The following is a 14,030-nucleotide window of genomic DNA, read 5'->3' as shown; positions in this document are numbered from 1 at the left end:
TACCTCAATTAAAAAATAAATGATGAGGTGACTCTCAACCTGTCAGTCCCCCACAATTGGTCGGACCATCTAGGTGATGCTATCTGTACAAGGACAGGATGTTCAGTTCCTCAATGTCTTCAGTCCTTGACCCTGTCACATTAATGGCCTGAAGATAACTCAGGAGCCAGGGCTTGGAAATTGGACACGTTAAAATATTTACCCAGGCCCATAGTGGAAAGGATCGTAACATTTCCCTCTCATTAACGAAGGGCTAACATACCATTCCATCACTGTCAGTTAGGTATCTGAAGGAGACACATTCAACATATGTTGAAAGACTGGAGCGACTAGGCTTGTATACACTGGAATTTAGAAGGATGAGATCGGATCTTATCGAAACGTATAAGATTATTAAGGGGTTGGACACGTTAGAGGCAGGAAACATGTTCCCGATGTTGGGGGAGTCCAGAACCAGGGGCCACAGTTTAAGAATAAGGGGTAGGCCATTTAGAACGGAGATGAGGAAAAACTTTTTCAGTCAGAGTGTTGTGAAACTGTGGAATTCTCTGCCTCAGAAGGCAGTGGAGGCCAATTCTCTGAATGCATTCAAGAGAGAGCTAGATAGAGCTCTTAAGGATAGCGGAGTCAGGGGGTATGGGGAGAAGGCAGGAACGGGTACTGATTGAGAATGATCAGCCATGATCATATTGAATGGCGGTGCTGGCTCGAACGGCCGAATGGCCTACCCCTGCACCTATTGTCTATTGTCTATTAACAGTGTGCTGTACTCTTTATAAACTGATGAACCTCTAACTCATTCAGCTATTCAATGTACGTTTAGTTTAGAGATACAGCATGGAAACAGGCCCTGTGGCTCTGAGACCAAGGCCGACCAATGATCACCCATACACTACACACTAGGGGCAATTTTACAGGGTCCGATTAACCTAGAAACCTGCACATCTTTGGAATGTGGGAGGAAACCGGAGCACCCGGAGAGGACCCACGTGGTCACAGGAAGAACGTGTAGACTTCATACTTGTAATGTTATATTATATCGTACTTATTTTATGCCCCGAACATTTATAAGTGGAATTTTCTTTTAGCAGCAGAGGATTTTCTTACTTTGTGGTTTCTTGTTACTACTATTCTTATGCTGTTGTACGTAAGATTGGTTGTGTTTATGTATAATAAGATTTTTACTGAATTTTAGTTTTGTTTAGTGTCGAGATGCAGTGCGGAAACAGGCCCTTCGGCCCACCGAGTCCGTACTGATCAGCGATCCCTGTACACGAGCACTATCCTACACACACTAGGGACAATTTACAATTATGCCAAGCCAATTAACCTACAAACCTGTATGTCTTTGGAATGTGGGAGGAAACCGGAGCACCTGAGGCGGTGGAATTCTCTGCCTCAGAAGGCAGTGGAGGCCAGTTCGTTGGATGCTTTCAAGAGAGAGCTGGATAGAGCTCTTAAGGATAGCGGAGTTAGGGGGTATGGGGAGAAGGCAGGAACGGGGTACTGATTGAGAGTGATCAGCCATGATCGCATTGAATGGCGGTGCTGGCTCGAAGGGCTGAATGGCCTACTCCTGCACCTATTGTCTATTGTCTATTGTCTATAAAACCCACACAGCAACTGGGAGAACGTATAAATTCCATACAGACAGCACCCGTAGTCAGGATGCACCCGAATTGTATACAAAAAAATTAATAAATTAATAACCGTAGTATTTCAGTGGACCTAGGCAGATGTGACAATGAAGTACCATTGAACCATTGGCCTATGGAGGAGTTCCGTGTGGTCCATATCCCCAGGTCTGCCCTGGGAATAGAAAAAGATAAGGAATCTAATCAGTTGTGTTTGATAAAGTTGCTAATCATGATAAAAGAGCAGGAAGTTGAGTCTAATTGTAAACACTTTGAAATAAACTGTACATGCAGACGATAGGTTGGCTTATATATTCTATGCCTCCATAATATATATGTGCAACGAGACCTTGGTGTCCTTGTACACTAGTCACTGAAAGTGAGCGTGCAGGTACAGCAAGCAGGGAAGAAAGCTAATGGCATGTTGGCCTTCATAACGAGAGGATTTGAGTGCAGGAGCAAAGAAGTCCTTCTGCAGTTGTACGGGGCCCTGGTGAGACCACACCTGGAGTATTGTGTGCAGTTTTGGTCCCCTAATTTGAGGAAGGACGTCCTTGCTATTGAGGCAGTGCAGCGTGGGTTCACGAGGTTAATCCCTGGGATGGAGGGTCTGTCATATGAAGAAAGATTGGAAAGACTAGGCTTGTATTCACTGGAGTTTAGAAAGATGAGAGGGGATCTTATAGAGACGTATACAATTATAAAAGGACTAGACAAGCTAGATGCAGGAAAAATGTTCCCAATGTTGGGGGAGTCCAGAACCAGGGGCCACAGTCTAAGAATAAAGGGGAGGCCAATCTAAAACTGAGGGGACAAGAAACTTTTTCACCCAGAGAGTTGTGAATTTGTGGAATTGTCTGCCACAGAAGGCAGTGGAGGCCAATTCACTGGATTAATTTAAAAGAGAGGCTAGTGGAATCAAGGGATATGGGGAGAAGGCAGGCACAGGTTATTGATTGTAGATGATCAGCCATGATCATAATGAATGGCGGTGCTGGCTCAAAGGGCCAAATGGACTCTCTTTGGTTCAACTAAGGACTTGGGGTTTACTTTTACAGTTATCAATTGATTATTTATTTAATTATACAGATAACCCTCATTGTAACAAACTATTGCGGAGGTGTGGAGATGGGGGGTTGGGGGATGGTTATTGCCGATTGTCCATGATAACGCGGTCTCTGTGGCGCAGCGGTAGAGTTGCTGCCTTACAGCGAATGCAGCGCTGTAGACCCGGGTTCGATACCGACTACGGGTGCTGTCTGTACGGAGTTTGTACGTTCTCCCCGTGACCTGCGTGGGTTTTCTCCGAGATCTTCGGTTTCTTCCTCCCACACTCCAAAGACGTACAGGTTCGTAGGTTAATTAGCCTGGTGTATGTGTAAAAATTGTCCCTAGTGTGTGTAGGATAGTGTTAGTGTGCAGGGATTGCTGGTCGGCGCGGACCCGGTGGGCCGAAGGGCCTGTTTCCGTGCTGTATCTCTAAACTAAACTAAATTAAACTGAGTAAGAGACTCGCTCCAACAACCTAGCGGTCACTCTGTGAAGCAACGAGTTGGCGACAATTAAGCACCCTTGACTTCTCCGACATATATCTGTAAAATACCATGGCATCAGACCCGGCCCTTCTCACAACGTCTTTTTGTTTTGCCGATACAGGAGGATGACTACACGCCACCTTCACCTCTTTATGCCGGCATCCATGGGATTCATCGCTGCCACCACATCCATCGTTTACTATCATAACATCGAAACGTCCAACTTCCCAAAGTTATTATTAGGTGAGTTCACGTGCCTGCTTGATGTAGAACACAGAACATAGAACACGACAGCACAAGAACTGGCCCTTTGGCCCACAATGCCCTTGCTGAACATGATGCCAAGACCAGCTCTTATCTGCCTGCACATAATCCATACCATTGCATAGTCATGTGCCTATCCAAAAGCCTCTTAAACGCTGCTATCTTATCTGCCTCCACCACTTAGCAGCACGGTGGCACAGCGGTAGAGTTGCTGCCTTACAGCGCCAGAGACACGGGTTTGATCCTGACTACGGTTGCTTTTCTGCACGTAGTTTGTACGTTCTCCCCACAACCTGTACGGGTTTTACTCCGGGATCTCTGGTTTGCTCCCACACTCCAAAGACATACAGGTTTGTAGGTTAATCTGCTTGGTAACATTGTAAATTGTCCCAAGTGTGTAGGATAGCGTTAATATGCGGGGATCACTGGTTGGCACAGACTCTGGGCCGAAGGGCCTGTTTCGGCACTGTATCTCTAAACTAAACTAAACTAAACAAAAACTATCCCTGGCAGTGTGTGCCGGGCATCCAACATTCTCTGTGTAAAAAAAACTTGCCTCGCACACTGCCTTTAAACTTTGCCCCTCTCACCTTTCAGCTAACCCCTCTAGTATTTTATCTTTTCATTGTGGGAAAAGGTCTACCCTATTTATGCCTTTCATCATTATGTGTACCTCCGCCAGGTCCCTCCTTAAACTCCGGCATTCCAGAGAAAACTATCTAGGTCATTTCTCTTGCCTGTCAAGTGGTTCAAGTTGTTTCTATTGCTGTCTGAACGAGTTAAAATAATGTGACTATTGATGCTTAGCAGAAGCACATGCCCTGAATTCTCTCAGACAAGAGACCGTGGAATTTCTCAGAGTAAGCTCAATACCAGTGAATCGGCCTCCACTGCTTTCTGAGGCAGAGAATTCCACAGATTCACAACTCTCTGTGTGAAAAGGTTTTCCCTCATCTCAGTTCTAAATGGCCTACCCCTTATTCTTAAACTGTGGCCCCTGGTTCTGGACTCCCCCAACATCGGGAACTTGTTTCCTGCCTCCAGCGTGTCCAATCCATGAATAATTTTATATGTTTCTTTAAGATCCCCTCTGATCCTTCTAAATTCCAATGAATACAAGTCCAGTCGCTCCATTCTTTCATCATATGACAGTCCCGCCATCCCGGGAATGAACCTCGTGAATCTACGCTGCACTCCCTCAATAGCAATAGTAACTCAGGGTAGTGGTGTCTGGTTTGATTTCCCTCTGACTCGCTGATGGTTTACTGTGCCCATTGCTCGTATCAGTCATAGAGCCACAAGGACCTGCCCTTCGGCCCATCGAAACTGTAACCCACCATCAACCACCCATTTTACACTGATCCAACATGAATCCCATTTACTGTTCTCTCCACATTCTCATCAACTCCCCCACAGATTCCACCGTTCCCGACACACTTGTGGTAATTTACAGAGGGCCAATTAACCTACCAACCCGCCCGTCTTTGGGATGTGGGGCGAAACCGGAGCACCCGGAGGAAACCCACATGGTCACAGGGAGAATGTGGGAACTCCACAGAGACGGCGCCCGAGGTCAGAATCAAACCAGGGTCTCTGGCGCTGTGAAGTCGTGCCTCCACCAGTTGCATCACTGTGATGTCCCAGTCTTTAAGCAAGATGGGCTCGGACATGAGAAGCACTGTTATATACTCTACAGGTGGTTCTGTGGAGATGAGGAACGCAGAGCCAGATCTATCTTATTTGTTTGCTTGGGCCACTGGACTTTGCATGGGCTTTACAACGGACCGGGAACGCGAACTCGACAATTCAATTGGACATTTTGGATGTAAAACTGTAGGTTTGTATCTCACAGCTGGTAGAGCTGCTGCCTCACAGTACCAGAGACTCTGGTTTGCAGTCACAGGAAGAACATGGAAACTCCAGACATACAGCACCTCCCTTCCATTGACTCCCTTGCATTGACTCCATGTGCACCTCACGCTGCCTCGGCAGGGCCAGCAGCATCATCAACGATGAGTCGCACCCCGGCCACTCACTCTTCTCCCCTCTCCCATCAGGCAAGCGGTAAGGAAGTGTGAAAAGGCACACCTCCAAATTCAGGGACCGTTTCTTTACAGCTGTTATCAGGCAACTGATCCATCCGACCAACAACTAAAGAGCATTTCTGAGATACCATCTACCTCATTGGACCATCTTTAATCGGACTTTACTGGACTTTATTTTGCACTAAACGTTATTCCCTTTATCATGTATCTGTACACTGTTGATGTCTCGATTATAATCATGTATTGTCTTTCCGCTGACTGGTTAGCACGCAACAAACGATTTGTCACTGTGCCTCGGTACAACGTGTCAATAAACTAAACTGAACTAAACTCAACCCGGTGGTTGGGATCAAACCAGGTGCCAGAGGTGGCAAGGCAGCAGGTGTGCCACTTTGATACTGCAAGGAGACTTTATTGTCACATGTACCTAGGTACAGTGAGATTCTTTGTTTTACATACAATCCGGTAAAATCATACGACAGCTAAGCACAATCATGGATAAATACAAAAGTGCAACGATTGTCGTGCCGGAATAGTAGACCTCACTGAACCAGCAGACAGTCGCCACTTTTCTGGCGCCAACCTATACCACCCCTATAGACCTTATGGGCGGCACGGTGGCAAGGTGGTAGAGTTGCTGCATCACAGTGCCAGAGACCCGGCTTTGATCCTGACTGTGGGCGCTGTCTGTACGGAGTTTGCACGTCCTCCCCGTGACCGTGTAGGTTTTCTCCGGGTGCTCCAGTTTCCTCCCACACACCAAAGACACTACAGGTTTGTGGGTTAATTTGGCTCCAGTAAAAATTGTAAATTGCCCCCTGGTGTGTAGGACAGTGCAAGTGTACGGGGTGGGCGCTGGTCGGCACCGACTCGGTGGGCAAGTTTCCGCGCCTGCATCTCTAAAAGTAAAACTAAAAGCTTACAATGGGAGCAGGATGTGGGCAGGTATGGAGTCAGTCCCCTGTTATGTTGAAAGCTCGGTCACAACTGCACAGATTGAGAATGACTTGGAAAGGATTTCACGGAGGTGATGGTGAGAGATGAGATTGGATCATTGCGCCCCCTGCTGGGTGGGTCAGTAATTAATCCAAGACCCAGGGTAGAGGTGACAACTACCACCTTCCACATTGTGTTGTCAGCCATTGAAACGAGAGTGGGTTGTATTTCCATTGATCATTTTAGAATTAGTTGGATGAGCATTTATGGACGAGGGACTTACATGGGCAGAGACAGAGAGCAATTATAAACAGCAAGGTACTCTAGCCCCTTAGAAGTGTCAGTTCATACAGGCTTTGTCCGCTGTGGGTTCCTGTGTGAATGAATGGGTGATCAATGGACTTGGTGGGACGAAGGGTTTGTTTTCATGCTGTATCTTTCAATCAATCAATCAATCAATCAAGAACTGGGATAGACACAGAGTGCTGGAGTAACTCAGCGCAGGGTCAGGCAGCATCTCTGGAGAAAAAGGATGGGTGGCGTTTCAGATCGGAACCCTTCTTCAGACGGGGGGCATCCTGAAGGCATGTACGAGTTGAGCCAATGTTGGGCCACAGGTCCTCTGCTCATGTTTCCATTCGGAAGTAGTCTGAAGAAGGGTCCCGACCCAAAACGTCGCCCATCCTTTTCCTCCAGAGATGCTGCCTGACCCTGCGCTGAGTTACTCCAGCACTTTGTGCCTATCTTTAGAATAAACCAGCATCTGCAGTTCCTTCCTACACAATAAAAGACCTGGGGATGTTTCCAGCACCCCAGCACTGGGGCACTTCATCAGCGAATGGAGCAGAATTAGGCCATTCGGCCCATCAAGTCTACTCTGCCATTCAATCATGCCTGATGTATCATTCCCTCTCAATCCCATTCCCCAGCTTTCTCCCCATAATTCTTGACCTATCGAACCTACAACTGTGAGATTTCTTCCCCACGCCTCCCTGCCACTCTCTCCATTTCCAGACGCCTTAAAGACTAGCTTTGGCCAAGTAATGACGTTATCTCCTTATGTGGTTTGACCTAGAAACCTTGCGTAGGCCCTGGGTTATTTTGCTCAGTTTAAGGCATTGTAGAGTACAGACTGTTGCTGATTGTATCTTTCTTTACACAGCTCTGTTTATCTACTGGGTCCTGGCTTTCATCACAAAGTCCATTAAGCTGGTGATGTACTATGATCAGGGTGTCACCATGTCCCAGCTACGATTTTGCATTACCCTTATATTGGTCTTCCTTTACGGATCGCTGATGGCTGTAGAAATTAATGTGATTATATTCAGGGTAAGTAAGCTGAATCCATCCTGCGAACACTGTTGGAATTCGCAATGTTTCTCTCTTTAATTGGAACCATGTGGGCAATTGGGATGAGCTCAGATCCCATCCTGGGATCTCGGATGTTCTCCAACTTTCTCATTCACTTGAAAAGACTGTCGGGGTCCTTGGATGGAGTCGAGGGGGGAAGTCCTTGGATGGAGTCGAGGGGAGGATTTCCTCGATATCCCGCAGCTCCGCTCTTGCTCCCCCTCCCCCCATTCGCAACAAGGACCGAGTCCCCCTTGTCCTCACCTTCCACCCCATCAGCCGTCGCATGCAGCATATAATCCTCCAACACTTTTGCCACCTCCAACGGGATCCCACTACTGGCCACATCTTCCCATCTCCATCCCTTTCTGCTTTCCACAGAGAACGATCCCTCCGCAACTCCCTGGTCCACTTGTCCCTTCCCACCCAAACCACCCCCTCCCCAGGTACTTTCCCCTGCAACTGCGGGCGATGCAACACCTGTCTCTTTACCTCCCCCCTCGACTCCATCCAAAGACCCAGACACCCCTTTCAGGTGAGGCAGAGGTTCACTTGCACCTCCTCCAACCACATCTACTGTATCCACTGTTCCAGGTGTCAACTTCTGTACATCGGCGAGACCAAGCGCAGGCTCGGCGATCGTTTCGCTGAACACCTCCGCTCAGTCGGCCTTAACCTACCTGATCTCCCAGTGGCTCAGCACTTTAACTTCCCCTCCCATTCCCAATCTGACCTTTCTGTCCTGGGCCTCCTCCATTGTCAGAGTGAGGCCCAGCGCAAATCGGAGGAACAGCATCTCATATTTCGCTTGGGTGGCTTACACCCAACATGAACATTGACTTCTCTAACTTCAAATAGCCCTTGCTTTTGCTCTCTCTCCATCCCCTCCCCCTTCCCAGTTATCCCAGCAGTCTTACTATCTCCGACTAAATTCTATCTCTGTCCCGCCCACTCCCCTGACATCAGTCCGAAGATGGGTCTCGACCTGAAACGTCACCTATTCCTTCTCTCCAGAGATGCTGCCTGTCCCACTGAGTTACTCCAACATTTTGTGTCTACCTTTAACCTGCAAACCCTCACGCCTTTGGGATGTGGGAGGAAACCGGAGCACCCGGAGGAAACCCATGCGGTCCACAGGGAGAACATGCAAACTCCACACAGTCAGCACCCGAGGTCAGGATCTTGTAGCATCTTGGTCGGCATGGATGAGTTGTGCCTGTTTCCATGCTTATGTTTCCATTCCAAATCTCTCAGTCAATCAATCAAAGCCGCGGGCTCACGTTTCCAGTAAGAAAAGGACAAATGGAAAACAGCTCAAGCAAAGTGACCTTCACTTCAGAATCAAGATTTCTCCTGCCATCGAGCTTGCATTTATTGCATGGTCAGAAGCCAAGTTCCAATTTTCATTAAATCATGTCGACACAGTGGCGCAGCTGGTAGAGCTGCTGTTTCACTGCGCCAGAAACCTCGCTGAAACCCTCTAAGACAGGCAGCATCGTGGTAAACCTATTCTGCACCCACTCCAAAGCCATCACACCGGTCCTGTAATGGGGAGACCAGAACTGTGTTGAATACTCCAAATGTGGCCTAACTAAAATCCTGTATGCTGCCTGTCCCGCTGAGTTACTCCAGCGTTTTCTGTCTATCTTCAGTTGAAACCAGCATCTGCAGTTCCTTCCTACACACAAAGTCCTATAGTACTGCATCATGATTTTCTGACTCTTATTTTCAATGCAGCAGGTAGTGAAAAAAGCCAATGGAATGTTGGCCTTCATAACAAGAGGAGTTGAGTATAGGAACAAAGAGGTCCTTCTGCAGTTGTACAGGGCCCTAGTGAGACCGCACCTGGAGTACTGTGTGCAGATTTGGTCTCCACATTTGAGGACGGATATTCTTGCTATTGAGGGCGTGCAGCGTAGGTTTACTAGGTTAATTCCCGGAATGGCGGGACTGTCATATGTTGAAAGACTGGAGCGACTAGGCTTGTATACACTGGAATTTAGAAGGATGAGAGGAGATCTTATCGAAACGTATAAGATTATTAAGGGGTTGGACACGTTAGAGGCAGGAAACATGTTCCCAATGTTGGGGGAGTCCAGAACAAGGGGCCACAGTTTAAGAATAAGGGGTAGGCCATTTAGAACTGAGATGAGGAAAAACTTTTTCAGTCAGAGAGTTGTGAATTTGTGGAATTCTCTGCCTCAGAAGGCAGTGGAGGCCAATTCTCTGAATGCATTCAAGAGAGAGTTAGATAGAGCTCTTAAGGATAGCGGAGTCAGGGGGTATGGGGAGAAGGCAGGAACGGGGTACTGATTGAGAATGATCAGCCATGATCACATTGAATGGCGGTGCTGGCTCGTAGGGCCGAATGGCCTCCTCCTGCACCTATTGTCTAATGTGTATTGCCCCTCGCAATGAAGGTGAGCATACCACACGCCTTCTTCACCACCTTCTTCATCACCACTGAAGGTGCTGCACCTTCAGTGAGCTGTGAGCTTGGACTCCAAGATCCCTCTGCACTGCTCTGCCCGAGCCGGCTGCCTGCCCCTTTTCCGTTGTTACATCCGCGCCCGGGTGGCACAAGAGAGGGGCTAGGCGCTGTCCACGGGCACCCCGGGGGTTTTCTGGCACCGCGTGGGGTTGAATGCACCGTGGACAAGGATTGTAACATAGTTGTAGAGTAGTTCATTTAGTATATTTGTTTGTCGTGTATTATGATAGTGGGTTCTGTTTTGTTTTATTGTATTGTGAATATTATTTTTAATAATTGAATACATTTTTTGATGCAAAAAAAAAAGATCCCTCTGCACGTCAATGCTGTTAAGGATCTTGCCATTAACTGTATATTCTCTCCTGACATTTAACCTCCCATTCTGCAACACCTCACGTTTGCAATGGGTTAAACTCCATCTGCCATTTCTGTGCCCACTTCTGTAGCTAGTCTATATCCCACATAATCTGACAGCCCTCCAAACTGTCTGCAATTCCTCCATTTTGTACGCACTAAGTACTTTGAGATTTTATTTTGCACTAGTATTGGGGCTTTTTAATTAATGTATTGTTTGTTTGTTCTGTATTTTCTATGGATATTGGGTTTCCAGGCCTGTTAAGCTGCTGCAAGTTAAAAAAATAATTGTTCCATTGTCGATCCATGTGACAATGAAATACTTTTGACTTGATGACACAACGTGCTGGTGTAACTCAGCGGGTCAGGCAGCGTCTCTGGAGAACGCTGGAAAAGGTGGCTTTTCAGGTTGGGATCCTGCTGCCTGAACCGCCGAGTTACTCCAGCACTTTGTGTCCCTTTGTGCAAACCAACACCTGCAGTTCCTTGTTTCTACTCTCGGTTCGATCCTTGACTTGGCTTTGAAGTTCAGGTTTAACATTCAACGAACTACCTTTCATCTGACCCATTTTATCTCCACGCCTGCCAGAAGTACGTGTTTTTTAACACCCCGAAGAAAGTGAAACCTCCGGAAGACCTGCAAGACCTGGGAGTGAGATTCCTGCAGCCGTTTGTCAACTTACTATCGAAAGCCACCTACTGGTGGATGAACCCCCTCATCATTGCAGCGCACAAGAGGCCGATCGATCTTAAGACCATCGGCAAGCTGCCCATAGCCACCAGGGCTCTCACCAACTACATGTTACTGAAGGAAGCTTACGAAGAACAAAAGGTACGAATTAACATTGACGTTGATGATGAGAAAATGTATGTCCCAAAAATCTCTGTGTTTTTTCATAAATTAAAGAGTCATAGAGTCATATAGCATGGCAACAGGCCTTTCGGCCCAACTTGCCCATACCGACCAAGATACCCCATCTACATTAGTCTCACCATCCTGCGTTTGGCCCATATCCTTCTAAACCTTTCCTACCATGTACCTGTCCAAATGTCTTTTAAATGTTGTTATAGTATCTGCCTCAACTACCTCCTATGGCAGCTAGTTCCATATACCCGCCACACTCAGTGTGAATAAGTTGCCCCTCAGATTCCTATTAAATCTTTGCCCTCTCTTAAATCTATATCCTCTGGTTCTTGATTCCCCCCATTCTGGGTAAAAGATTATGTGCATCTACTCTATTTATTCACCTCTATAAAATCATCCCTCATCCACCTGCGCTCCAAGGAATAGAGTCCCAGCCTGGCCAACCTCTCTGTATAGCTCAGGACCTCAAGCCCTGACAATGATTGATTGAAATGATCATCGTGGAAACAGGCCCCTCAGCCCACCGAGTCCACATCAACTATCAATCATTCGTTCACAATAGTTCTACGTTATCCCACTTTCTCAACCACTCCCTGCACGCGAGGGGCAATTTTACAGAGACCAATTCATCTGCAAAGTCACACACGTCTTTGGGATGTGGGTAGAAACGAGAGCACCTGGAGGAAACCCACGCAGTCACAGTGAGAACGTACAAACTCCACACACAGACAACCCCCGGGTTCGATCTTGACATCTTTGGTCAGGTTCAAACCTGGGTCTCTGGTGCTGTGAGGCAGCAGCCCCACCAGCTACACTACATGAAGAGGTCTTCAAGGGGAACTAGGGTCCTGGTACAAGTGCAGCACAGTGGTGCAGTGGTAGAGCTACTGCCTCACAGCGCCAGACCCGGGTTCAATCCTGACTACATGTGCTGTGTTGTACGAAGATTGTACGATCTCACTGTGACCATGTGGGTTTTCTCCGGGTGCTCTGGTTTCCCCCACACACTCCAAAGACATATAGATCTGTAGGTTAATTGGCTTCGGTGAAATTGTAATTTGTCCCCATTGTGTGTAGGATAGTGTTAGTGTACGGGGTGATCGCTGGTGGGCACGGACCCGGTGGGCTGAAGGGCCTGTTTTTGTGCTGTAACTCGAAAGTCGAAAGTAAAGTCTAAAGAATGTTTGAAGAGAATGCGGTAACTGGGGCCTCAGTGAATTTAAAGCATGAGAACACTGGCCCCATTGAGCTTAAGGCGCTCGATGAGTTCAAAGGGAGCACAGGGACTAGGCTCCAATGCCTTTAAAAGGGATTGAGGTACCGCTGCCCACTGAGTTCAAAGCGAGCACAGGAATCAATACTATCCATGGCTTTCCTCCGGGTGCCCCTGTTTCCTCCTACTTCCTAAAAATGTGCAAGTTAACGGGTAAATTGCCCCTGGCGCGTAGAAGGAGAGGTCCAATTTGTGGGGGGGGGGGTGGGGAGCTGATGGGCAGGACAAAAAAGGTTAGGATTATTGTAAAAGCGATGTTTGATAGTAGGCATGGACTCGTTGGGCTGAATGGCCTGCTTCTGTGCTCTCTGGCTTTTGGCTCAGCCAGTATTGGAACCTCTTTCCCCCCCTTCCACTCTCTCTTGAAATATTCAGTAGCGTGAAATCAGTTTAGTACTTTACATTGCGTAGGAAAGAACTGCTGATGCTGGTTTAAATCGAAGATAGACGAAAAATGCTGGAGTAACTCAGCTGGACAGGCAGCATCTCTGGAGTGAATTGACTTCTGTAACTTCAAGTAGCCCTTGCTTTTCCCTCTCTCTCCATCCCCTTCCCCTTCCCAGTTCTCCCACCAGTCTTACTGTCTCCGACTACATTCTATCTCTGTACCGCCCCCTCCACTGACATCAGTCTGAAGAAGGGTCTCGACCCGAAAGGTCAGCCATTCCTTCTCTCCAGAGATGCTGTCTGTCCCGCTGAGTTGCTCCAGTATTTTGATGTCTATCTAGTACCTTACATTTCTTCTTTTCCCTCAGACGAACGAGGGTGTGCGGGAGAGACGCCCTCTGTCCATCTGGCGGTCCATGTACAGGGCGTACGGCCGTCCCATCCTCCTCAGCAGCACATTCCGCTACCTGGCTGACCTCCTGGGCTTCGCCGGCCCTCTCTGCATCTACAAAATTGTCGACCATCTCAAAGAGATGCCCATGTTGAACAACACCGTGAGTTTGCAATTCAGTGTCTTCCCTGCTTGAGCTGTAATGAGTACAGGGAAGATTTACGAAGATGTTCCCAGGACTTGATGGCCCGAGCTTAAGAGGTTGGGCAGGCTGGGACTTTGTTCCTTGGAGAGATTGGGCGAGGTTGGACAGGCTAGGACTTTATCCCTTGGAAAGGTTAGACAGGTTGGGGGAGGTTGGACGGGCAAGGACGTTATTCCTTGAAAAGGTTAGGCAGGTTGGGAGAGGTTTGGACAGGCTAGGACTTTATTCCTTGAAAAGGTTAGGCAGTTTGGGAGGGGATGGGCAGGGTAGGTCTGTTTTCTATGGAGCACGAGGCTGAGG

General features: G+C 47.7%; 1 protein-coding gene across 1 annotated transcript in view; it reads left to right on the top strand.

Moving 5' to 3' along the window:
- LOC144604991 (ATP-binding cassette sub-family C member 9-like) overlaps positions 1–14,030 on the top strand; it is a 184,099-nt gene that overhangs the window by 49,852 nt on the left and 120,217 nt on the right. The window contains exons 4-7 of the mRNA XM_078419986.1: positions 3,291–3,412; positions 7,577–7,743; positions 11,199–11,441; positions 13,503–13,688. Of these exons, the coding sequence (XP_078276112.1) occupies positions 3,291–3,412; positions 7,577–7,743; positions 11,199–11,441; positions 13,503–13,688 (718 nt within the window). The remainder of the gene's footprint in view (positions 1–3,290; positions 3,413–7,576; positions 7,744–11,198; positions 11,442–13,502; positions 13,689–14,030) is intronic.

The sequence above is a fragment of the Rhinoraja longicauda genome, chromosome 23 (genome assembly GCF_053455715.1).
Source record: "Rhinoraja longicauda isolate Sanriku21f chromosome 23, sRhiLon1.1, whole genome shotgun sequence".
NCBI classification, from domain to species: Eukaryota; Metazoa; Chordata; class Chondrichthyes; order Rajiformes; family Arhynchobatidae; genus Rhinoraja; species Rhinoraja longicauda.
Note: the sequence above shows the minus strand (reverse complement) of the source record. Positions and strands in the feature narration are given on the sequence as shown.